At 43.6% G+C, this 24,692-nt stretch overlaps 1 protein-coding gene across 2 annotated transcripts in view; it reads left to right on the top strand.

Moving 5' to 3' along the window:
- Positions 1-1,489: 1,489 nt before the first annotated feature.
- The window catches only part of GRID1 (glutamate ionotropic receptor delta type subunit 1), a 542,454-nt gene continuing 519,251 nt past the window's right edge, over positions 1,490-24,692 (top strand). For both annotated transcript variants that reach the window (XM_075154298.1, XM_075154299.1), the window contains exons 1-2: positions 1,490-1,898; positions 4,121-4,276. In XM_075154298.1, coding sequence (XP_075010399.1) covers positions 1,820-1,898; positions 4,121-4,276 — 235 coding nt within the window. In that variant the 5' untranslated portion in view covers positions 1,490-1,819. The remainder of the gene's footprint in view (positions 1,899-4,120; positions 4,277-24,692) is intronic.

Below are 24,692 nucleotides of genomic sequence, written 5' to 3'. Positions count from 1 at the left end.
CTATACTGTGTTCCCTCCCCCTTCTGCCTCCCCAGCCACTGTAAAGCTTATTTATATTTGCTACTCCTTAGCATTAACCGTTTTTTGCCGTACTGTGCTCTGCATGAAAAAATGTTTTTTATATTAAATAAATACATTGCAGCAATCTCTCATGCAAGCAAGCAATGCTAAGTATCTGGAGAATTTAGTAGCGCATGTACAGGTGATGGTTATAAAAAGTGTGCTGAATTCACATGACAGTGCTGGGGTAATGACAGGGGGAAACGGACCGTCCGGGCATTTGCCCCGGAGCCCTCTGAAGCTCTCTGTGGACAGACCCCCGGGGTTAAGCAGGCGGTGGCCTGATCCTTCCCCCGCCGAATCTCCCCGGGAGCGGGATCCGGCCACAGCGCTCTGTTACTAGACTTGCGCGTAAAAGACGGCGACCTCCAGGAATCGCTCTGCCTCCTCTTATCCAAATGCCGACATTATCTATATGTATCGTTGTAGCGGTCCGCGCCTCAGCCCCACAGCAACTTAATCTTGGTAACATCCTGCTCTCAACTCATTTTCTTGGCAGTAGTTTTAATTACGTTTCGGGCTCCTGAATGAATTTGTTTTCTCTGGATCCTTGGCATATTGAGACGCTTGTCACGTTTGGGTGCCTGCAATCACTGATGCGTTTGTTTTAGGGGATGAATTAGTCTTCTGAGCCTGAGCATGTCCAATTTATGAATTAGATTTCATTGAAAGCTAGAACAAAACAAAACAAGAAACGGTTTTGCTGTACCACTTTTCTCCCCCCCCCCACCTCGCCCCCAGCGCGGGGGTGAAAATCTCACATTTCCATTTCGCTCCTCAAACGCGGATCATGTCCCGGGCCCGAGCGGGTGGAAGGAGGACGGGGCATCCCCCCCACTTCGGCGCTGTGCCCCCGCGCCGCCCCCGCTCGCCGAAGTTGGGCAAGCGGCAGCGGGCGCAGCCCCGCGCCCTTACCTCAGGGGGCGTCCCGCCGCGCCGCGTAGTGCCCGAGCCGCGCCGCGCCGGCCTCGCCCCGGGCCGGGCGGGGGCTGCGGGAGGCCGCGCAATGCAGGGCGCTGGACGCCCTCCGGGCAGGGGCTGCAGCCCCGCGGAAGAGCCTGCGCCCGGCAACCGAGGAGCTGCCGAGCCGCCTCGCCTCGCCTCGCCTCGCCCCCTCCTCTGCTCCCTGAGCTTGGAGCGTCGGCCCCTGCCCCTTTCCCCCAGGAGATATACAAACATTATATATATAAAAGATATATATATATATAATTCTGGATGTATTTAAATATATTTAATTGCAATTAATTTCCCTGTTCTTGCACAGCCATCCTATTTCCTCGCGGAGCTGCAAACTCCCCTCCGTACCGCCAGCCCGGGCGCCCCACTGCCCGCGCCCCGCCGCTGCCGCCGTCGCCGCGCCGTGCCCCGGCGGCACCGAGCGCCGAGGCTCCGCAGTCACGTGGCGCGGGGGGCGGGCGGCGGCGGCGGCGGGGGGGCCGCTCCGCAGTTCGCGGTCTGCCGGCGCCCCGGCACACACCGAGCGCTGGAGGCTCCGCCGCGCCGCCTGCCAACCCGGGATCTACCGCCGTGCTTTTTTAGCCCCGGCTTTTTTTTTTCTCTCCCCATCGCCCGCTTTCCTCAATCTTGGAAAATTCTTGGGGTGCTGAGGGAATTTGGGATTTTTTTCTAAGGGGGGTGTCTGGGCATCTGCCCCCCGCGCCCGCTGCCTTGCTCCACCTGCCCTTGCACCTTTTTTCTTCTTTTCCCCCGTCTATCTCTCCACCAAACCCGGGCTGATGTGCTGTGCGAGAGGCTGGAAATGGAAGTGTTGATGCTCTGGCTTTTCCCCTGGATATTTCAGTGCGTTTCGGTGCGGGCGGACTCCATCATCCACATTGGTAAGAGAGGGAGAGGGGGGATTGGAGAGGGACGCGGTAGATAAATAAAGAAATGAAAAGGGCGTCTCATTTCACCGCGGTAATGTCACAGGCAGCGGTTGAACCCAACTCCGCGGAGAGACAGGAGGAGAGAGGGGAAAAAGGCAGCTGAATCCCCCCCGATTGTAAAGTTAGGAGCGAAATGCCGGCTGTGCGCCGGGCCGGGCTGGGCTGCGGGGCCGGAAGCGGGCGCGGGGCGGGCGACCCACCAGGGCCGCCGCTGCGGTCTCCCGTGTGGCTGGGGAGCCTGTGCTTGGACCTGTTTGCGTGGAAAGGCTTTCTTCCCCCCTTCCCCCCCCCTCCGCCCCCGCTCGCCTCCTTGCCACCGAAAACAAACAACCGCCTCCAACACCCGAGCAGGAGAGAGGCATAATCTGAACGTGCTCGTAGGGAAAACTTTCGGGGAGATAATCCCCTGCTTTCCATCCCCTGTCGTAGCAGGTGTCAGCCGAGCCGGAATGCGGGAGGGGGGAACTTGGCTGGGAAAGGGTTAGAAAGGCGAGATTTGCAGTGGCTCTGTGTGTGTGTGTCTGTGCGCACAACTGCTGTGGTTTGAATAAGATCTCATTAAAACCCCTGGGCAGCAAGAAAGCTGGATCGGGAGTGGGAGGAAAAGAGGGATGAATAAGAGGCAAAGGAAAGGCTGATGTGAACTTTTATGGCTTCTGGGAGCAAGGCATGGTGATGTCCGCGGGAAGCCTGGCAAGCAAAAGCGAGGCTCTGCAGTCACCTTTTGGCTGGTGTTGAAAGGTACCAGCAGGAACGAAAATGAGGATGTTTAGGGGCGGAGAAGGGGGAGAGAATCACTTGTGGAGGATGATAAGAGGAGACGGGAGTTCGGCCGGGAAATGAAAAGCCTTAATTCCCACCAGCTTTTTGGGGAGGATGGGAGATCAAAAAAAGGAGGGGGCCAGGGCGGGAGCGATCCTGGCGAGGGGAGGCTCCACGGAGACGGGAGAAAAGTCCTGTGTCGACCCGGGGCGGGGAAGGGGAGAGGGGGACCAGCCCTGTAACAAGTTTCCCGGCAGGGGCGGCAGCCCCGTGCGGCGGCGGCAGCGGCTCCGGGGCCGGCGGAGGAGGCTCCGGTCGGCGCCGCTCGCCTCTGGGTCCTGGGGGCGCAGTCAAGACAGACAGCATTGCAGAGCCATTAAAGAGACGGGGTCAGCCCTGACCGCAGCGGGGGACTCTGGCCCAGGGGCGCTCCCCAGGGCTGGGCAGGCCCCGGCGGCCTGGGGGCCAGCCCCGCGGGGAGGCAGGGAGGCGGTGGGGCCGCCTTGGGGAAGTGCCTGGGCCAGGGCGGGGATGAAACAGCCTCCGCGGCTCTCCCTCTCGGCCCCGCTTCTCCTGCGCGTGGACGGTGTCACCTCGGCTTCTCCCCGCACGAACTTCAGCCCAAGTGGCGTTTGCTAACTAACTCCTAGCAGAAATAGCGGTCCGGTGGGCAGGAGAGGGGAGGTGCTGTGTGCAGATCTGTGATTTCACACGGGCAGTGCACGGAGGCTCCAGCCACAGGCACGCACAGTGTGAATCAGCAGGACTTTTGCAGGCTGGGGGGGGGATAACGTTTTTTTGCTCGTTTTGCTGCCAGCACTGGAGATCTCCCACCGCTGCGCAGAGCAGGGCAGTAAGCCTGGTGTGGGCACACACACGCTCCGTGGAGAGGGGATCTTATGTAACACACATCGCCAGATGTTTTCACGTTAACTGCGTAAACAGGACAGTGAAATTAAAGCTTCCAGGTTACTGGACACAAATCCCGGCTTCACGTTCGTGTGTGCGTGTGAGCCTCAATAAAACCGCTGCCCGAAAGGCAGCAACGCAGGGAGCGGCGAAGCAGTGAGGAAAAAGTTGGTCTAATTCCCAAGTCCGCTGCCTTTCCCGTCACTGGCGAAGCGAGTCCCTCACCCCAGCGTGGTTCCGGTTCAGGGCTCCGTAGATGCCGGTGGAGCAGAAGTGGCCAAGAGGAGGGTTGCACTTCCCCGTGCCCGGGGCGAGGCCGCGCTGCTAGCGGCGGCCGCCCACGCGTAGGTCCCGGCCCCACAGGTGCCCCCGGAGCTGCCCCGCCTGGCACGGTGCGAGCGGCGCAGGGGGGAGCAGGGCTTCTGGGGCGGTGAGCGGGTGGGCCGAGCCGGCGAGGAGCGGGACCGAGTCCTCCTCATCCTCTGCCGCCTTCCTCCCCGCAGGTGCCATTTTCGAAGGCAATGCTGCCAAGGACGACGAGGTGTTCAAGCAGGCGGTGTCGGATCTGAACCTCAATGACGACATCCTCCAGAGCGAGAAAATCACTTACTCCATCAAGCTCATAGAGGCCAACAACCCTTTCCATGCGGTGCAGGAAGGTGAGCGCCCCGTGGCGGCACCCACGGCGCGGGTGGGCTGGGCGCCGGGCCGGCGCTGAGAGGGGACCGCCCCCGGCCCGGCCCGGCCCGTTGGCGGGGAGGAGGTTTCCGCGCCGGTGGCAGCCCAGACCTGTCCTGGCGCGCGGCTGGAAACTTTTCTTCGGTCGGGGGTTGGCGCTGTCTTACAAGGAAAGGGGAGGGACGGCGCGATGCGGCGGCTGCGGCGCCGTGCCCAGCCCAGCCGAGCCCAGCCCAGCCGCGTTGCACAGGGCAGCCCGGGCTGGGGGCGGCAGCCGCGGGACAGCCGGCAGGGCAGGGGGGCTCCAGGTCGCTCCTGGATCCGCAAGTGCCCCCTCTCTCCGCCGCTGCGGAGGGGAGGCCAGGCCCCACTGCCGCCCCCGTCCCCGCAGCAGGGCCCACGCGTGGACGCGGCGGGGCAGGGCAGACGAGGGGGTCCTGCCCGGAGGGGAGGGTCGTGCGGCGCCGAGGGGCCGGGCAGGAGGACTCGACGCTTGCGGGAACGGCTGCGGGAGGTGGCGGGGCACAAGCCCGCGCACCTCTCCCTGCGCACCTGCCCCCGCGCCCCACAAGGGAAGCAGAGCTGGGGCGGCCGGCGGCGACAGCGCGGCCCCCCGTGAGAGCGGAGCTCCGTCCCAGGTGGAGGGGGAGAGGGTAAGGCAGCCGAGGCGCCAGCTGAAAACCTTCCCACAGTTTACAAGATCTGACAAGTAGCTACGTAGGTAAATCATTTCAATTAGATTTTTGCAAAGGGAAACGTTTAAATTAATCAGCTTGCCTTTACAAATAAGACTTTAAAAAGATATTATTTTTGATTTAATGAAGCCAAGGTTAATTATGGCCTAGGTTATTTCAGAAGCTGTGTTTTTCAGTAGTAATTATTCTAGAAACAGGGAGCTATTTATACACCCAGACTAGAATATTTAAAAAAAATGACTCATCACAGCCTTACCCTTAGTTTTACAGAGCACAGTGAATCTTCCCCTGTATGAAAATTTGCATTAATCCATATGTATTTCTGTCTAAGTTGTGTACATGCAAATTATGGCTACAAAAGTACACCACATGTTAATTTTCATGAACTCTGAACAATTTATTTTGCTATCTTTTTTCCTTAGAGTAGGTGCTAGTTAATATCATGCACATTCAGGAGAAACAGCAATATATACCTTTTCAAGGGCCTGATCCCATTAACAATAGGATTCCTCCTGTTGCTCTGAAAGCTTGCCAAGGCAGTATGAAAAAAATCTTCGTGAAAATGGGAAGAAGGGGACTTTAAAACAAAACTCCACCCACACAGTCAGATACCAGAGGAAAATAAAAATCTCTAAATAATGGCGGGTTGATTTATTGGCAAAGATTAACTCTGAACAATTGGATCTTCTTACATTTGCAAAAGCTCAGTGTCCTATATTGGAGCTTATTCATATTCATGGAAGTGACAGTAGTTGGCTGGCTGAACGGTTGCTTTCAACAATGTCTCTTCTCAGAAGTAAAACTTTATGAAACTGTTCTGAATGCCCTGGGGTCTAAGCTAACAGTCTTGTGGACAGAGTCCCTTTGCTCAGTTTTGTTGAAAGCAGATCTAGTAGGTTTTTTTTTTTAATTGGTTTATTTGCTAACCTTGAAGATTAGTATTGCATTTATGAAGACTACTAAGAAAATAAAATTTCTCTGTTGAAAATCCATGCTGAAGCCACAGAAAAGACTCTGGTCAGGTTTTTAATGTTTTTGATACAGAATCTTTGTTCTACCTGAATATATGTAAATAAAGATGTTTCTTCCTATCCCTTCCAATATGCTCTTTCAGGGCCCATGTGTCCATTGCAATTAGAATTGCTCTTTGGTGAACTGATCCTACACTGGAGAATTAAGGAAGCGGTTGATGAATGTTCACAATTCCAAAGAGAAATTGTTCTCTGTTACTACTTCATTAAGGCATATCAATGTGTCTTCTTTTGGGAGGACTATGAAATGATCCTATCTGCAAGTAAAACCTTGCCACAGTGGGAGAGCTAAGAGAAGAGTATCAGACTTTGCTCAATTTCCTGGTTTGCTTTGTTGGTTCAGGTCAGGTCTTTTTTTATTTAAGATTTAATTTCCTACTTTTGAAACTGTTATACAACATGCTGACAGAATGATCCACGGGATGTACAACTTGCCAGGCTATTCTTACCAAGCAGTGCCTCTCTGCCCAGTGTTACTTGGTGTCATTCTGGCTATTCAAAATCTCATTGTATCTCACTGTATGGATGTCCTGCTCATTTTGGTAGAATCTTGCGTATAGTAGTCAAAATAACCTGGAGCAAATCCGCTGCCCTGACTGCTTGCAGAATCTTGCTTCTGCTACATAAAATGCCCTGACATCCACATTATTCTTCTGCAGTGTTTTTCTAAGCAGCGCCATGGAAATCAATGTTGCAAGCATTAGTTTCATAGCAATGGAACTTTTTATAGTAAAAACCAATCTGGAATAAAAATAGACCATTGTGGTACTACCACCAGAATAGTTCACGCAATCAAACCAATCACAAATACTGTTTTTATTTGACGTGTCTTTTGCACAGTCTTGTGAGATAATATTTTAAATTATTGCTTAAGTCCTTTTTAAAAAGAAGTGCTGCAAGCAACGACCTTCATTTCAATGATACTGTGCTGGTAAAATTATGGAAAGTCATCCCTCCATGTAACAAGGTCTATTAGACAGTAACAAGACTTTAATTACTGACGGAAATAGTTTTTAACTTGTGTTTGACCTGGCATTTATTGTACAGTTGGAGAACTTCTGCATGGGTAGGAAGCACGGAAGAGAGATAACTGTAGGGTTTTCTCACTAGGAGCAGTGCACTTGGAGAACTAAAGACCAAACAGAATATACCTTGCCTTTCATAAATGGAGTGGTTTTCAATGCTGGAAGGTGCTGAGAAATGTTGTAAGATTTTGGAAAAAAGCTTTAGGGACTTTGCTTTAGAGAGAGAAGGGCACTGTTGTGATAGTTTTTGGTGACTGAAACAGGTAAATAAAATTCAGAGATCTTTTTTCTTCAAAGACTTGGTGGACACTCATGTTAATGGTTGTGTCGGGTGCCAGAGAATAGTAATTAACAGAAAGTGTAAATTGTGTTCCATCTTTATCTTTTATTTTAATATACATTGCAGAAACAAGATCCTGTTGTGCTGGTAAGTAAAGAGATTGTTTTGGCCCCATCAAACTCATATTCTATAACAAAGTGTGGCAAGTGGGTGGCAGGAATTCCAGTGGCAAGGGATGTAGCAGTAAAGAATAAACAGGCCCTGGTGTAAGCATAAAATAGGACTTTGTTGTCTGTTTGCGCTTGCAAGCAGTTGTCGCATTTTGTAGAATATTGCTTTTATGTATGTGGCAATTACTTGAGGGAAAAATTGTTTTTTCACTGGCTGTCACGAGAGAAAATATACACAGGGAATCATTGTTCTTTTCATATGATTTTAAGGAAATGAGCTCAAATCACAAACATGATGTTAAATTATATCCTTGCTTCCAAAAGAGCTATGTGCTCAGTTTCTGTTAACTGATTGAGATGTGAGATAATAAGCGCTTGTTTGTGTGTGGTGTCTATTTAAGCTAGTACTGTGGTAACCTTTTTTGTGATTCAAGGATTCAAATAAGCTCAAAGGTATGAGAAACACTTTAAAGCTTTCAGTTCAAATTGGGATTTTTGAGCCTGCCATTGGTGTTGAAAAGGAACTTTGTGTATGACATATGTGTGGCAAACAAGTTTCCAGCTGGGCTTGAAAACATGATGGCACATTTAAACTAAAACCCAAACAAAACTAACATGTAAGTTTTTAAAAGGTGGCTTTTGGAGGGGGAATAGTTAGCCGTAGGTCAAAACTAGGGCATAGGAAAGCTAATAATTAACTTTTGTAGTGCTCTTTGCAGAAGGAGATAGTTATTCAGAAACTTTAAAACCCTGTTTCTCAGTGGATGATGCTTGCACATCTATGGAGCTTTCCTGGAGCTGAAACTTGCTGTTCTCTCTGCATAGCAATTTCAAATGAATTGTTTCTAATTTGAGCAGCCTTGTATGCGTGCTTGTTGATGTTAAAATGCTGTCAGCTCTGGAAACCAGAACAAATTTGGAAAAATCAGCATGTGATTTGAGAGCAAAAATGGTGTTCCATAAATGGTTTTATTGTCAGTCCTGTGTATGCTGCTGTGGTTTCAAGGCAACTCAGAGCTGCTGATATTTTGGATGTCTGTGTTGTATACCATTGAGTGAATCTGATCTCTTTTCATAGTTTGTAGGACTTGGTAACGATACATACTTGGCGTAGTTCTTGAACTGTCTTGACTCAGCACATATACTCCAAGTTACTACCACAGTAGCTTTCTAACAGTTTTATTTGTTGAGAAGGTATAAGCTGACCAATGTGTAGATAACTAAGATGAAATACAGACCTGGAGAACAGAACTCAGCAGCTCCATTGATATTCTTGCATTTATTTGCCTGGCCAAAATCCCATGCGGAACTATACTTGTCATATGTGCATTGCCCAGTGGCAGGGAACTGTGGAGGAGCAGAGTGACTATATGCCTGTGTGACTATATGTGTGTGCGTGTGTCTTGGGATTTTTACAGATAGCTCGTTTTGCAATCCTGGGACTCTATTTCAAGGCAGTGCAAGTGTCCCTGATTAGAAGCCCACAGCTGGGCCAGAAGCTCCATCCTGGTTTTGGCAAAATACAGACTTCAGGTTTCAGGTAAAGGACTGTTTTCTCTGTTGGGAGAATTTAAACTTAGGTGGCTATTAAATGTAGAAGAGGAAGACCTAACAACAGCTGTAAAAAGATACCCCTGGGTCATGGTAATAACCCTCCCCTTGCCATTGGGTAAGCCCAGATCCAGCACCATATAAAGCTATGTCAAATATGTGTTTGTGCAAATGCAGAGTAAGACATTTTGTTTTGTTGAGCTATAGTTTCACATGCCCCAGAAGTGAAGGTTGTTTTTAGAATTAGGATGTTTTAATACCAGAATGGAAGAGTAGAGAGAAAGAAAAGGGAAGCATAACAAATGCAAACAAAAAATGAGATGAAAATTCATAAAATATTGTATATACGGATTATCAGTTTTTTTTTTTTTTTAAAAAAAAAAAACAAAACCAAAGCTTTATTGATTTGACTACATTGGACTGGGGAATTTGATGCCTAGCTAGAAATCACAGGCTCTATCTAGATTTTTAATATAAAACATAAAATCAAAATTTCTCACCTGCCAAAATTGTGAAGGATTGGTTTATATTGATAAGCGTAAATTAATTTTTCTCCAATTGTTTCTCTTGAGTCTTTCATTGTCATGTAACTGTACCTCTATCTGCTCTTCTTCCACGGCTTGCTGGAACACAGATTTCACACTGTTCTCATCAGGATACGGGCGCATGTTTGGAAGTTTTTGACAGGTGAACTCTGAGCTCTCCAGAAAGAACATGTTGTTACATACATTTTTTCCTAGTTTTAATCTGAGCTTCCAACACTTTTTAAAAACAACCAGAAAGAGTGTAGGTAGGGGTTCCCTCCCATGGTCAGAGAGGTCTTGCTGTGCAACTACATGTTTTCTCTACTAGTCTGCTGCAGTTAAAAGCTGTTGCTCAGTGGGGTGAATTTTTACGTCCTTGTGTCCTCTGAGACCAGACCAAGACTTGTTACGGGCTGCCACAGTGAAGACATCTGTGACACTGTCATCTCATTGTGCTTGTGTTTTTATGCTCTATAGTTGCATGGCTCAGTGTATTATCAGAGTGTTTTGCAGAGCTGAAGAAAACAACATTAAAATGTCCATCTCTTCCCATCCTTGCATTTTTGTTATGCTGAAAGCAGGGACCTGCAGATGCCTTCAGTAGGAAGGAAAGAAGTCAATAGCCCTTAAAGGAGTCCGTTTGGTGCTGAGAATGAAAGCAGGTTACAGGCTGTGGGCAAACATCCAAACACACGCTTGTTCTGTTGCTTCTATCCACTTGAGATTTGTTACTTTGTAGCCACAGCTATTTGGGTTCTGGTCACAGTTTAACTGCAAGTGCAAAATATTTTGTACTTCCCGGAGGCAGCCCCTCTGAAACAGATCCCTGCTATGGCTTGGGGTTTTTTCCAGGATGTACTGGGGCTAGTTCTACCCCGGCCGTATTTGCTGCTTTTGCAGAGGCTCCCATAATTTCAGGCTGGGGCTTAGCTGCCCAGGGAGTGAGCTCCAGGAGGTGCCACGCAGCGGGGTGCAGCAGGCAGTGAGGAGTCAGGGGAAGAAGGAGGTGCCTCTGTGGGCTCACAGCTTAGCATCCCAGGGTAGAAAGGGTTTTTCTGTGGAAACACCAACAGCATGGATGCGACCTGTTTGGAGCACGGAGTCCTACCCCAGCTCGGCGGAGGCTGGTGATGGGGAGGTGGCATGCTCAGCCCGGCACAGGAGATGTCTCAGCCCCTGCTTGCTGTGGGATGATAGGGAATCCCTTGCTATTTTCATGCTTTGCAGTTATAAGGTTTTTATTTCGTCTGAAAGTTTTTTTTCACTCCCTCCATCTGCATAACAAGTTAAGCTCATTTCTTCTCTCTCTTCTAATATGCAGACTTGCTAATACCTTTATTTCCATGTTGGGTGTGGGCCACCCGTCTATTTTAAGGGTCTCATGCACAAGAGCAGCTGCAGGTTAGGCTACAATTCTTTTTGAGTACCTAATGGTCTTCCCCACTGATCCTGCTGCCGATCCTGCTTATTTGTCAAGGAGCTGCAGTTGGGTCTCTTATTCTAGGATTTCATTATAGAAAATACACTACATCATTAACTAGCATGCTAGAAATTATCCCAGAAGTTCAGAAATAAGCAGTGTTCATAAAAATATTAGCTAGTGTGTTTCAGGGTTAAAGATTTTCTTTCTGTTTCTCTTTTTAAAATTTGCCTCTTTTAAATTTTTTTTTTTCTGAAGAAAATATTTTTCTGAGTGCTTTGTTTGTCTGTGGCAGCTTTTCTCAGTCATTACTGTGGAGGAGGATCTGTAAATGTGAAAAGAGTATACAAAACCGCCTAAGCCTGATCTGGTTAAAATAATGGTTAAAGAAAATGATCCTAGATTGTGAAATAAAATCTGTATGTATGCATATACATATACATGCATGCCCATATGCCCCGTGCAAATATTTTAATTGCTAGAACTATTGCAATGTGTCCAGCAGGGAATATGCCTTGAGCCTTTCTTTGTTCAGAATCTTCCAGCTACAGATGATTAGAGGATTGAGTATCTAAGCATTACATTTTAAATTACATCTTCATACTTGCAGAATGAGATGAATTTAATATTTTGATGTGATTTATCATGCTATGGCTGAGCCATGCAGTGAAAGGAGTTAAAACTACACATTCTTTGAACAGAGGGGATATCATCATGTTTATTAAAACTGTTCATGGCTTACCATAGTTATTTACTGGAAGGAAAACAAAACCTAGTTATACAACTACAATAGTACCTGACCATAAAACTATAGCACATTAAGACTGTGGCTGAAATAGTTACTTCATATTTAATGTTTTGCCATTTCGGAGGAAGAATAGTCAAGCTCTTATTCATTTTTTAGGCAAAGATCAAAATGTTTTTCATACTTTTATTCATAATAAATTCCCTCTGAGGGGAATTCCTGCTGTGTCTTTATTTGTCTCTGTCATCTCATGCTTAGAAGTGTTCTTCCAATTTGCCTCTCAGAAAAAAATTTACTTAGAATGCATTATTGGAATCATACTGCTGTGTGAGTCTTACAATTATATGAAATTAAACTTTTTTTTTTTTTTTTTTTTTTTTTTAGCAGACATCTTTGTTTATCTAAAAGTGCCCTGTTAGCATGGAAATGGCCCACAGAGCTATTGCTTTTCTGGCAATAGATTTTTCCATAATTTACAGATATTTGAGTTGATGATTTTGAAAAATGGCTTAAATGTTCAATTTTGCATTTTGACAGGTTTTTTTGATGTAATAGAACTTGCAGTGATTTTTCTTACATACAGAAATGGTGTGTGGTTCTTTCCGTTTGGAAACCTGTTGAAAGAGACCAAGTTTCAGACCAAGGAATGAAACATTTTATGCACAGGGCACCTACAAGTTATGCAGACTACCTTACACAAAAATGTGTCAGCTCTGAAGTTGAAATCTAGGTACCATCCTGATAATCTTTTCCATTTCAGTCTTCACTGAGGAAAGGGGGCAGCTAATGCTGATCCTTAGTGTAGCTCTTTAGTTATTAGGATTCTTGACCATGAGAATAGTGGAGTGAGACCGTTAAATAGCGTGCAATATTTTGAGAACCTCATTTTATATCATATGTAGATCTGTAATCATTTCAAAGGCAGATAATAATGATATGCTAATATGCCAAGATTTCTTTCATTTACATAACTTTAAGGCAATAAATATCTGAAATGAGAAATATGTTGAAAGGGTTTCTTTTATGTTTTTCCTAATAGCTTGCATTTAATTATAATTTGGAGACCTGATTGCTGTGCTTGAAACTGTGTTCAGGTTTGTGAGTTTGGAGTGCTTTTTGTAGCCTGAAAAGTTTGTCTTATCAGAAAGAGGCTGTCTATACTAGCCCTGCTTTTGTGAAATTCCATTCCTTTGACCCTGTTGTGGCAACTTGGTGCCTGTCCATTTTTTTCGTTTTGCCTATTATATATTCAGATATGCAGTAAGTATTAATACTGGAAAGCACTAACAGCCAGTGCTTAAAGGCAAAAAGAACCAAGAGGCATTAATTTCAAGTGGTGTTTGGCTGCATTAAAACACACAGCAGGGTTTCTACTGCTTGACCTTGCTGAGAACCATTCCCTTAGCAACCTTTCATAAAGGGAGTAAAGGGACAGTAAGAAAACAATTTTTCCCCCCTATATTCAACAGAATAATATCTAAGAAATTACTTTCTCTCCTAAAAAATACAACAAGCTCAAACCAAAAAACTCTGAGTGGGTCCAAGCTCTCATTATGTATCCTGTTTCTCAGTCCAGTCATTTAATCCTCTGCTTTTTAACTTACTTACCTGAGTCTTTGAGATTTTAACTAGTAGCATTGCTGATGGAATACTTTCAATACCCTCAAAATGTCTGACAATCTGTGTTGTTCTTATTTAGAAAGTGAATAAAAGGATTTTCCATATAAGCGAATGTTTGTAAAGTTAATGAGAATGGTCTTTGTCAGGGGGTAAATGACTCTACTTTATACCATTACCTGATATTTAGGAAATACTAATTTTTTGCTGCTTGGTAATACTTTCAGTGGAGAAACTGTGTAATGATCTAGAGCAGCATTTCCATAGTCCTTTGTTTTCTTAACCTCTCTGCTCCTGGATAAAGGTAAAACTTGGGATGGTGGAAGGAGGAGGAGTTGGTTTATGGGAGACAGAGCCTCTTGGTGTCTTTTCTGTATGTTTGCAAACCCTTGACTGGATTTTACCTTTATTTAAAAAATGTTTCAGAACTCCAAGGAAAACTCTGGCATAAATAGAGCATTGCCTTGTCTGGAATACTAGCTGCATTTTAATCTAAAGGACCGACATTTTGTCCATTTTCTATCCTACTTGAGGATATTTTTGGAATGAAAACAGTTATCTGAGAGGCTCAGAGGAAAGGAACTTAGGGTGTGATGTCTGCAAGGGGCAAAACACAGAGGGCTAACATATTGAAGTGCACAAAAATTAAAAGGGAACAACCCAATTATCTGCTTTAAGTTTACTTTCACTGAAACTTTATTTTTCTTTTCTTTCAGCTTGCTTTTGTCCTGAAGTACTTCAGTTACTGTGGAAGTAACAGTGTTTTTGATATAGGTAGGACTTAGTGACCCAAACAGAAACAGAAAAAGCTTGTGCTTCCTCTGGTCTGAGCGAGACGCTTGCACAGTATGGGTCTGGATTTTTAAAGAGGCTGGAGAAGGGCAGGGGTGCCACAGCGTTAGCAAGTAATCAATCTGCAAATAATCAGCCCGTGGCAGGCATTTCCCTTCCTGAGAGAAGAAAAGGCATTTCCAAAGTGTGCTCACAGGTCAAGATGGGGAAAGATATGGTCTAGCAGAAGTTGAGGTTGACTGAACCTCTGCTTGTAGAAAGTCACTTGTCCAGGGCAGCTTGAAATGAGAGTGCCTGTATCTGGATTAAAGCATTTTACAGTCCACATGAAAAGTAATTTCATGTTTCAGCACTATCTAACATTTTTTTTCTTTTAAAAATACCCAACAAATTGTAAGGGAGCTGATGGACTGTGTGTGGTTAACTATCAGGGAACACTTGGAAGTAAGGTCTCGCAGCAAGGCTTCTAGACAAGCAGTATCTTCAGCCCACGAGTTAGCGCGCCCATTAAATGTGTTACAGTGCTTCGCCAGCCAGTGGGGTCTTGCCTTGCCTCTGGATGGGCACTCACAAAGTCAGCTGCGCAGGCAAGCAGAAGTGCTGTTGTTAAGCATGATTAGAGCCAGCCTTCTCAAAGCAGGTGTCTGGAGTCATCTTTCCCTCCCTTCTCTGCCCATGGCAGGGGCACTCGTGTGGCAAGATTGGTTCACAAAATGGGTTTCTAAAGGCCTTATGCCTTGTCATGTGTTGAGGGCAGTTTGCGTTTTTGTGACCATGGTGTGTCACCCTTGCTTTTACACAGTTGCTTAAAAATAAAACATAATGTCAGCTAAAACTCAGAGTCATCTGGGCAATGCAATGACTGATTCTTTTTGAATCAAATCTGCAATCCTAGTTCTCAAAAGGCATTTTGCTGTCTTTCATTAGGTTTTTTTGCAGTAACTAGTATTTGTCTCAGGAAGGGCTTCCTTCCGTTATCCATTTGGTTTGTTCTTAGTGTCTTATTGCCAAGTCAGGGACTGTATTGTTGTAGCTGGTATCTTTATGCCTGGGGTTCTTCATCAAAACTCCAGTTTCTCAAAGGCATCTAGCTGGTGAGACATATACTTTCCTGTCTGTGGTTGTCCTTTTCAGAGCCACGCCCTCACTTCCAGCCATGCCCCATTTTATATGGACAGCAGATTCATCATTCTACTTCCTGGCGAGGTTTGTAAATGTAAATTATTTCTCTGAATTCTGATGTCTTTTTTACCTGCCTTCTCTTGTTTGGTAACATGGTGTTCCCCCCGTACTTCCCTCTTCCCTGCCACTGCTCAATGCAATAGATTTTATGAACATGCTTTTTGTAATTTGCTGGATTATTCTCTTTCCACTGCATTTTAATCATCATGATGACATCTGTTGGCAGCAGTACACAGATATTTTTCAGAACATATTCTAAGGTTTGTAAATAGTTACTATATCTACATGAGAAAATGAAGGTTTTGACTTTTCCATTTACACGAAAAGAAGTGGAACTGCATTATGGAAATGAAATGTGTGTCTCTGGGAGACTTACAGCCTTTCAGTGATGGCCAGGGGAAACCTTTAAGTTTCACGCAATTTCCTCTATGTTACCTGCTGCAGTGAGCCTGGGGTTTGTATTACAGAATTAAGTATCCCATCCTGCTTTCACTGATATGATGGGTAATCTTCCTCTTCTTTTTTATTTTATTTTATTTTAGATTTTAACCTTTAAAACTGTTTATCTCTGACATCATAAGGAAATGGAGAACACACGTGGACAAGAAGCCAGAGGTGCTCCTCGAGAGCATCACAGTAGCTCTAAAGAATGGCAAAATACCAGGACGTAAAAAAGAAATTACAACAGTGGTCGGTTATATTTACTATAGGGCATTCTGACAATGCTGGCAGTTAAGTGCATTCAGACTAAAATGGTAATTTGGCCTAAAAATACTTCATAAAATGCCCATGAACTAGAAAGCAGATTATGTATTGTCATAATTCTAATGCCTTTTTATTTTCTTTCTTGTGCTAATTATCTTCAAAGAGATGTTGTCCTTTAGACAGTTCAACATGCAGAAAAGCACCTGATGGGCATGCAAGAAATAAAGTTTGTTGATCAAAGATGGGAGTTCATGTCCTGCACTCATGGTGGCAATGGGGCTCTAAACTGGATTTTGGTAATCCTGATAACTGGTCTTTTATTGTTGCTGGTCTGTAGGGAGAGTATTTGTAAATTGAAGTCTTGTCTCTTGCCCTGAAAAGTTATGGGTGGTTGTGTTGAGTCAGTGGAAGTGGCACATCTCCTAAAGGATGCTATAAGAGGAAGGCTTGGAGCAGGATGTGTGTGATGTTCTGGCTCTGAAATTTATTTTTTCAGAAAAATAAATGAATAAGCTGTTACGTGGGGTAATTAATAGGGAAATAAATTATTTTAGATGTCTCTTGTGTAAAAGGAAAAAAAATGTGCTTTAAAATGTTGATGTTCTTCTGGGCTTGCAGAGGAGAAAAGCTTCCAGTCTGTAACTTGTGACAGACGTATAATGTATAAAGTTGGGTTTATTTTATTTTTTTTCAGAAACAGCGCTGCTAGTTGCCCAAGGGTGTAGTTTACCTCTGTACAAAACCTGTGCATGGAGTGTAAGTTAACTGTAAAATTCGTACAGGCCCTAGAGAAAAATATGTGTCATACATACACATGACACTTTACCTCGTTAAATTCAAGTTAAACTCAGTCACAAGATGATCAAAGGACAGGCAGAAAAAGGTGTGAGCCTGCATCACTCAGTTCACTTCCTGGAACAATTCTGTGAACTAATAAGGTAAGATTGTTTTTTCTGAGGTTGAAGAAGAAATAGGAGGAGTTTCTTTGAATGTAGAATGGCATAGTGAGAGCTGGAAAGGCTCTGTTGGCTCCAGTGCCCCTGGAAAGTGTCTTAAGGCAAAATGAAGGTTTGTGTCAATTTGCCATTTAAATCCGTCCCCAACTACTTGTTGGTGAGGTGTATTGGACTTAGGAAATACAAATAAGTATATGGATTTAGAGAGTTCTGTCTTTTAAAAATATATCTCCATCTCTTCAGGGTTGCTTTGAATGCATGATTTGCAAATAGTTTGTCAGATTATCAGATTAACTGGGAAATAGTCATTAGTCCTAGGGCCTTTGGCAAATGCACTTTGAAGCTGAGAATTTTAAATGGGATCTTCAAGATTTAGCATGTTATTACAATGTTAATAAACAGCTTGAGAATTGATAGAAAGACTTATGATACCGTTGGTAACATTCAAACCAGCTGAGGAAGCTGGTCTAAAGCTCAAATAAGCATGCATGAGGGAAAATGAAATAGCTTCTGAAAAAAGGTCTGTATATATGTGAACTTGCAATTCTTTTATTTTTTTTTAATATTTCTGGTGATGTTATATTGATGTTTAAAAAAAAATTATGTCAAATTATTTTAACTTTTGGCCAGAAAGTTTTCTAACAGGTATGACAAAATCATTATCTTCATGAAACCATAGAGACAGACAAATGCAGATGTACTTTGGTCTTGGTATCATAAATCTCATTTAAAAAAGTCCTTTGAGTTTCTTCATAAGAGGTTGTTAGTATGAAGTGTGTCTGTGTTCTTTCAAAAGATTACCAGTTACCTTTTTCTCCAGGGTATCCATATTTGCAAATAATGGCTCGCATGGGAAAAGTGTGGCCATCAATGTAATAGAGTGTTCACAGTGCTTTAAAAAAGTGTGCTTGCAATGCATTCATCTGGAATAATATTGAGATTTAAGCTGAAGATGGGAAATATTTGCTGGCAGGGCTGGCCTCAAGGCATTCTTTTTTCTTCCTAAATGCTGATAAAATTGCTTGAAATGTTCTAAAGTGTATTGAAGATTGTCTCAAGATGGATATATTGGCTTAAAAAAGGATTATTCCATTCTCCCCATAATTATGTTCTCTTTTTTACGAGATTTTATAGGAAACTTATTTTATCTCTTTTACAATAGAAAAATACTAATATAGGAAGTAAACTTGTTGAGAGTGTTAGTTATCTTGATACAGAGAAAGGTCAATTGATTTTCTGGTCCTGGATTAAGTTTTAAATTGTGGAATTTTGACTCTAACTCTGGTTGCTGGTGAATGAGAATTACTAGGTGAAGAGAAATGGCACTCCCAATGCAGTTTCTCATGTGATTGCCAACGTCTAATCTGTATAGCATGGTAAGGAAGACAAAACTTTGTGTTCGTGACCTCTGTAGGTGTCCTTGGGATTGGAGCTCATCTTCCCAGTGCTCATGTAGTGTTATCACATACTTCATGCCTCCTTCTGACCAGCCTGTAGGGCCCAAGAAGGGATCTAGCTCTTGAAACATAGCTTAAGGTGCATGGTAGTCTTTTGCTTTATCCCTTATTTCCTTCCCTCCCTTCTCTTCCCTCTCACCCTTTGATCACCCAAACTACCAGACTGGCCAAAGGAAATGATGGGATTTTTGGTATATTAGTCTGGTACACCTATTGGTTGATTCTGTTATTGCTAAACTGCATTTGCTTAAACCAGAAATGGATTAAACTAGATTTGGACTTGTGAAGGAATTTTCCTCCATGGTGAGATAAGTGGGGACCTGCTACTTATTTCATTTTTACTCTTTGTGTTGTGTGGATTGTGATCCATTTCTTAGGATTGTCTGAAATATTTGACATAACACATTTCTTGATATTGTTGGAGCCAGCATGATGGCCTGAATTTCCTCCGCCCTCCTCTTGAGTCACACTGTAGTTCTGGCCTTTGGCCTCTTACTGTAGCCTTTGGGATGGCTGTAGGCCAGTTGTTTTCACGCTTTTTCAATTTCTATACCTCTGGAAAAGTTCCTGAGAGCGGTGATAATTTAAATCTGCTGACAACAGACTTGATTTTTAAATTTTCTTTTTTTTATTGCCTAGATTGGTCTGTGAACCCCAGGTTGGAACCAGTGGTATAAGATTTAGGAAATAATCCTTGGTGTTCACAGGACTGATGTGTTCTTGACGCCTTTATTGTATTTTCCTATGATTGCAGAGAATTGGACTCAGTGACCCAGATGATCCTTCCAGCTTTGTATGCTCAGTCATTAACCTCATGCTGTTTATTTTCCTTAAAATGGTCTGTTAAATCTTTAAGTATTGAGGGTTTGTCTTATCATTAACCAACCACAAAGACTAGAAAAATTGACTGACGTTCTTGAATGACAAACCATTATCTAAGTGCTGACAAGTAGATGAACAACCCCCTTGAATTTGCTAATCTCTGTTGTTTTCTGTAGGGAAATACAATGTGAAGGAGGAGAACCCTAGGTCTTTGGAGTTATAAGCCTCAGAGATATAAAATGAACATGGGAATTTGGGATGTCTGACAACCATAAGCTCAGATATCGGTCTGTTTGCCAAGCATGACTGTGCCATTGTCATAATGCAGACTAGAAATCTTTAATAGGTGTACTTCAGTGCTTGTAAACTAGTGAGTGATTATTTCATCTTCTGTTTATACCACTCATCAAAGCAGACTGGGTTGACAAGGCCTGGAAAATTCTCAAGGGTTTTGCTGCTGTTAATGCAGTGCGCTACAATGAGACCTCTCTTGTTCAACAGTGTCGCTGCCTACTTCTAATATCTTAGTCTTTATTGGCACTAACTCACTGAATCATAGGAGTTGCATATTCCTACCCATCTGCCTCATTTGAACTGATTGCAGCAAATTCCTTGGAAGTTCTTCCTTCTGTATATTGCATGTGAACTTTTGAAGTTGATTATGTTTGTTGCCATTAATAGCACAGAGTAGCTATTTGATGATTTTGTAAAAATTCAGGCCGTTTACTTAAAATGAAAAATAGAAAGGATTATTTCTGTGAGGATTTTGAGGATCTTAACTTTTTTTCAGAAATATGAATAAACCTCTCCAAGAAATCACTGTATGCAACAATGTTTTAATGCTCTAATTTACTAAATTTATTAAATGCTTCTGTAGCCTTGTTCAATTCATAGAAGCTTAGTATGAGGACTACAACCTGCTTTCGCTCTGTTCATAGAGATCTGAAAGCATAACCTTATAACCATCAACAACCGTGTGAACTTTTGCCTATATTGATCTTCAGACACATTACAGCTGAGGTTCTATCCACATAACCCCATAGCAACTCTTTGATTTTAAATAGTGCAAATCACAGTTATTTTTTACAAGTAGGCTGAGAATTTATGCATAGAAAAGCTTTCCAGGCCCACATGCATTTAGACCTGACCTGTGACCAATTCAGTGTAAGTGCTGTGAACATGAACCAGATCCAGTCCTAGGGACACCTATAGGTACAGGATGCAAGCTTTATCTCCTCTGCCCTGCCATGTGTAGTAAAGCTTGGCATACACATGAAAATCTGCTTTGGGATGCATTTCTTTTCTTCTTTCCTTCCAAGTTAGCTTGGCTCTTCCACCTCAGTGAGTGGGCATCTTATACAACAAAACAATTAAATTGGTATATTGTGTATGCTTATTGCAGTCACTTCAAATCTTTTGCAGGTATTTCTGAAATATGATACTTGATCTGTCCACAGGCAGATCCTGCACATGGAAGGAACTTCTCACATGCATGGGCTTAAAGGCAGGATGGCTCAAGGCACATGCAAAACAGGTAGCTCTGGGGCAGGTGACTGTAAGTGTAGCATCAGCTTTAGCTCTAGTGATGAATTTGGCTGCTCTGTGAGGTTGCCAGCATTGCTGCTGTCCCATGAGAAGGGTTGGGAGTTGGGAAAGGCAGAGAAGGAGCACCACTCCTCATATTTTACATTGTCTCCCAGCTGACATCAGGAATAATAGGATCCACTCACCTGAGTGCATCACGGGGACTTCACCTGTGGTTTTTCCTTTCATATTTCTTTCCTATGGCAGAAGCAGCCTGGACTTGGCCAGAAACAACCTCTTATCCTTGTGGCATCAAAATTCAATTCTGACTAAACTGCTGAGATGATGTGAGCTATCTCTGCTTAACAGTCCATATGATACCTTGCCTGCTTTGTCTGTGTGGGAACTGAGTATATATTTCTGAAAGGTACAGCAAATGGGAAAATAATTTCGAAGACAGAGCTGCACCATGAACAAAGTTGAAGGAATGCTGAGTGTTCTCAATATTACGCCCCTTTAGCTCAGACACAGGCGATCATCTCATAGGTGATGGCATGCTCAGCTGGCTAGAGAAAGACAACCAGGACTGCGTCACTGGAGTGACTGCTTCCAGCTAAGTCGTGAGTCACTTGACTGATCTGTAAAGACTTGAAGTGGTTCATTCCTAAGAGAAAGAACTGCAATCTGATATATGCTATTCAATACAGGCACAAAAATGAAGACTATACTGGAGGAAGTTATTTGTTGAAAATTATTCAGTTGCCTCTAGAAGAAATGGGCAATAAATCTGCTTGACTGTCTTCATTAAACCCAAAAGCATCTGTTGCAACACTTGTTATGGTAACTGAAGTACATATTAAGTCTGACTGTAAAAATTATAGAAAACATAGCTTTAAAAATTCATTGCCTCTTTTACTAGTGATTGGCAAATAATTCCTAAAAAGAGACTTTAAAGGATCTGATCTGTGGAGTTCAGAGCTCTCAAAGTGTTGATTTGGGTTTGAGAGTATCTAGCTCTTTCAAGGAGAGTCTGTGTACAGATTTACGATCAGTGTCAGATGTTTTCCTGAGCTCATAGCCGACTATTATACAGAAGTGAGCAAGAGCTAGCCAAGTATGGACAATGGGAGAATGACAACAGAAAATTCCCTACAAGGGTCTTCCAGGCCCTAGTGCCAGCCATGCAAATGGAGCTTGGTATTGCTTCTTAGGAATATCCTTAAACTGTAACAAGAGAAAAGGTCTACTTCCTCCAAAATGCCACGCTAATTTACTGTAGCTTCAGAAAGTGAATCTAGAAACAGATATGGCAAGAGATATGGTAGAGCTGGATAGTACAAAACATACAGAAGATAAGAGTTCTGAGCCTATAATTTTTTAATACACAAAAATGGCTACGTGTAGCACAGAATGTATTCCGTAGTGGATTAGAGATCCATCATTAGTTTTTAAGCACTTTCAGCAGCAAAATATGAGAATGATTCTTTGAAAAGATGTGTAGGCATCTTTGCTCCTTTATCATCCTTCTGAGAAAATGTAAAACAGAAAATGCAAACAGAATTAAACTCTTAACTGTTTTTTAAAAATTCATTCCATGAGGTTTGAAAGAGCAGTTGGAAAAATCCCTCATTTCATCTTTATTTTTTTGAAAGCTGAATAGAATGCAATTTTTCTGTTACAGACTTCTTATTAAAAAAATATTCCTGCCTCAGAATGTGTAATTTTTGGTGACAGTGATGTTTTCTGTTACCTCTACCCACTCTCCCAAATAAAATCTAAGGAAACCGTTGCTGTCAGTGCAGATTCTTCTTGTGGTAAAGAATATTTTTGGTCTGAAAACTAAGTAGCTAATCAGGCTTGGGCACTGGTAGTCCATAGAGAGAACTACTGCCCTTTTTTACCCTCCATAGTTCCCTTTGTTTCATATCTTGAAAATATTTGGGAGAAACCCCTAACTAAAATAATCTCCAGGGAACAGATTCTTTTAGTGTAACTGGATATCTAACAACAAAACATCATGTATTTTAGAAGACTTAAAAAGAAATGGAAAATACGTGACTTTTACCTAAAAGCTTTAGTGGGCTTTGCCTTCGCATAGACTATGGTTGCGGGGTCCAGGGCTCAATGAGGCACACCCGGTGCTGTCCCATCGCTGCAGAACTGCCTTACACCCGGCTGGTGTCCCTGCTTCTGTGCAGGCACTCCCTGTGGGAAGGACGTGTGAGAAGAGTGTTGCGGCTGGGCCTGCTGCCTGGGAGCCGGCCAGGGGCTGCTGAGGCTTGCAGACAGGCAGTCGTCAGAGGTCTCTGGTCTGAGTCTAGGCCAGTCACAAAAGGTATCTTAGAAAGTGTCCTTGGGATTTTTTTGTCTAATGAGGGAGCAGGATATTTTGGGTTGCTCATGGTCTGATCGTCTGGTCTCTTTCTTGAGAATTGTTACTGAAGTCTGTGTATGGGGGATTGTTACTGAAGTCTGTGTATGTGGGCAAAATTTCCTTTTAACTTCAGCAAGGAAGGTACCAACTGAGGCAAGGAAAGGCCTGAAAGCTGAACTTGAACCAATCAATTGGCCTGTATTCTCCCACTTTTATGAAATTCGTATATATGTATATGTGTGTGTGTGTATAAAAAAGAGCTGCTCACCATTAAACAGATTATATACATATTAGGGAACACTTCTTTTTCTTTCTGGGACCCTTTTTCTGCATTCCCAGCTGTGGTAAGCAATACACAGAGAAGGATGTTATTTTGTTACGATAGAGTCACTTTTCTTAGCACTAGTCTTTATTTTCTAGTGTGTTTTATGAGATTCAAACCTGTTGTTTTCATGCAATTTTCTTTTTTTCAGTAAGAGTTTCCTAAAAGGTATGTCTTTTATGCTAAAACCGTCCTTCATAGGAATTTCTTCATAAAATCCTTGCAGTTGGGACAGGCTGATTGCAGCCCCTGCAGGGCATTGAACAGTAGTTTCTTGACCGCTCTGGTATCTCGCCTGCGGGCCCAGCCTCTGCCAGGCTGGTCTTGTGCTCTGGATGACCCAGCTGTCAGCTTCCGGGGCACAAGGTCCCTGCAGCACTTGCTGATATATAACCTCATGTTTGCATTTGCACTGGAACTCTTCAATCAGGTACTTAAATGACCATCTCAGTATCCTTATTTCTTGCAGAATATTGAACCCTCCATTTAATATCTCCTTTCATGAGGAAGGACTCTACAAAAGCATTAACACTACTTGAATCCTATTAAGGATTGCTGTGATACCTAACAATGTATGTCTTGTAACTTGCTATAAAGACAGTTCCTGATGATTTGGTGCAACAGAAAGAAGGCATATTTCCATTGAAAGTACTTTTCTTCTTGCCATTTGTTCAGCCAAATGCTTCAGAAATAGCTGTGGTGCTTGGATTTAGCTTTGCAAGCCTGAGATTTTTGATATTAAATATTTTCTGTTCAGAAATGACTAATTAGCTAAAGGCTCAGCATAAAATAAGGAGGTGTCAAATATGGTAAGAATATCTAGGGAGGTTGCTGTGTACCTGCACTGTGTGTTTGATTAGAGAACACTTTTAAAGCATGGGAAACAGAGAGGCTGTCATTCTTACCTCTAATGGGAGGCCTCAGAGATGGAGCTGTTAACTAATCTAGAGATGGCACTGTGGATTTCCCTTTCGAAATAGTCTTGAGAGATAATGCTCCTTCCCCAGATACCTGGTGACATGAAGGGCTCAGGATTGTGTGTCTAACTTACAGCCCCTGAAAGCCTTCTTATCCAGGGGAAGTCTTCCCAGGAGTCTCCATAAAGATACTTGAAAAGAACAGGAGATCGCTGCTTGCACAGGGCCATAAGATCTCATAAAAAGGAAAAGCTTTGCAGAGTAGAGGATTTTTCTTTCTCTTCATAT

The sequence above is a fragment of the Calonectris borealis genome, chromosome 7 (genome assembly GCF_964195595.1).
Source record: "Calonectris borealis chromosome 7, bCalBor7.hap1.2, whole genome shotgun sequence".
Classification (NCBI taxonomy): Eukaryota; Metazoa; Chordata; class Aves; order Procellariiformes; family Procellariidae; genus Calonectris; species Calonectris borealis.
The sequence above is the reverse complement of the archived record's forward strand: the minus strand, read 5'-3'. Positions and strand labels throughout refer to the sequence as shown.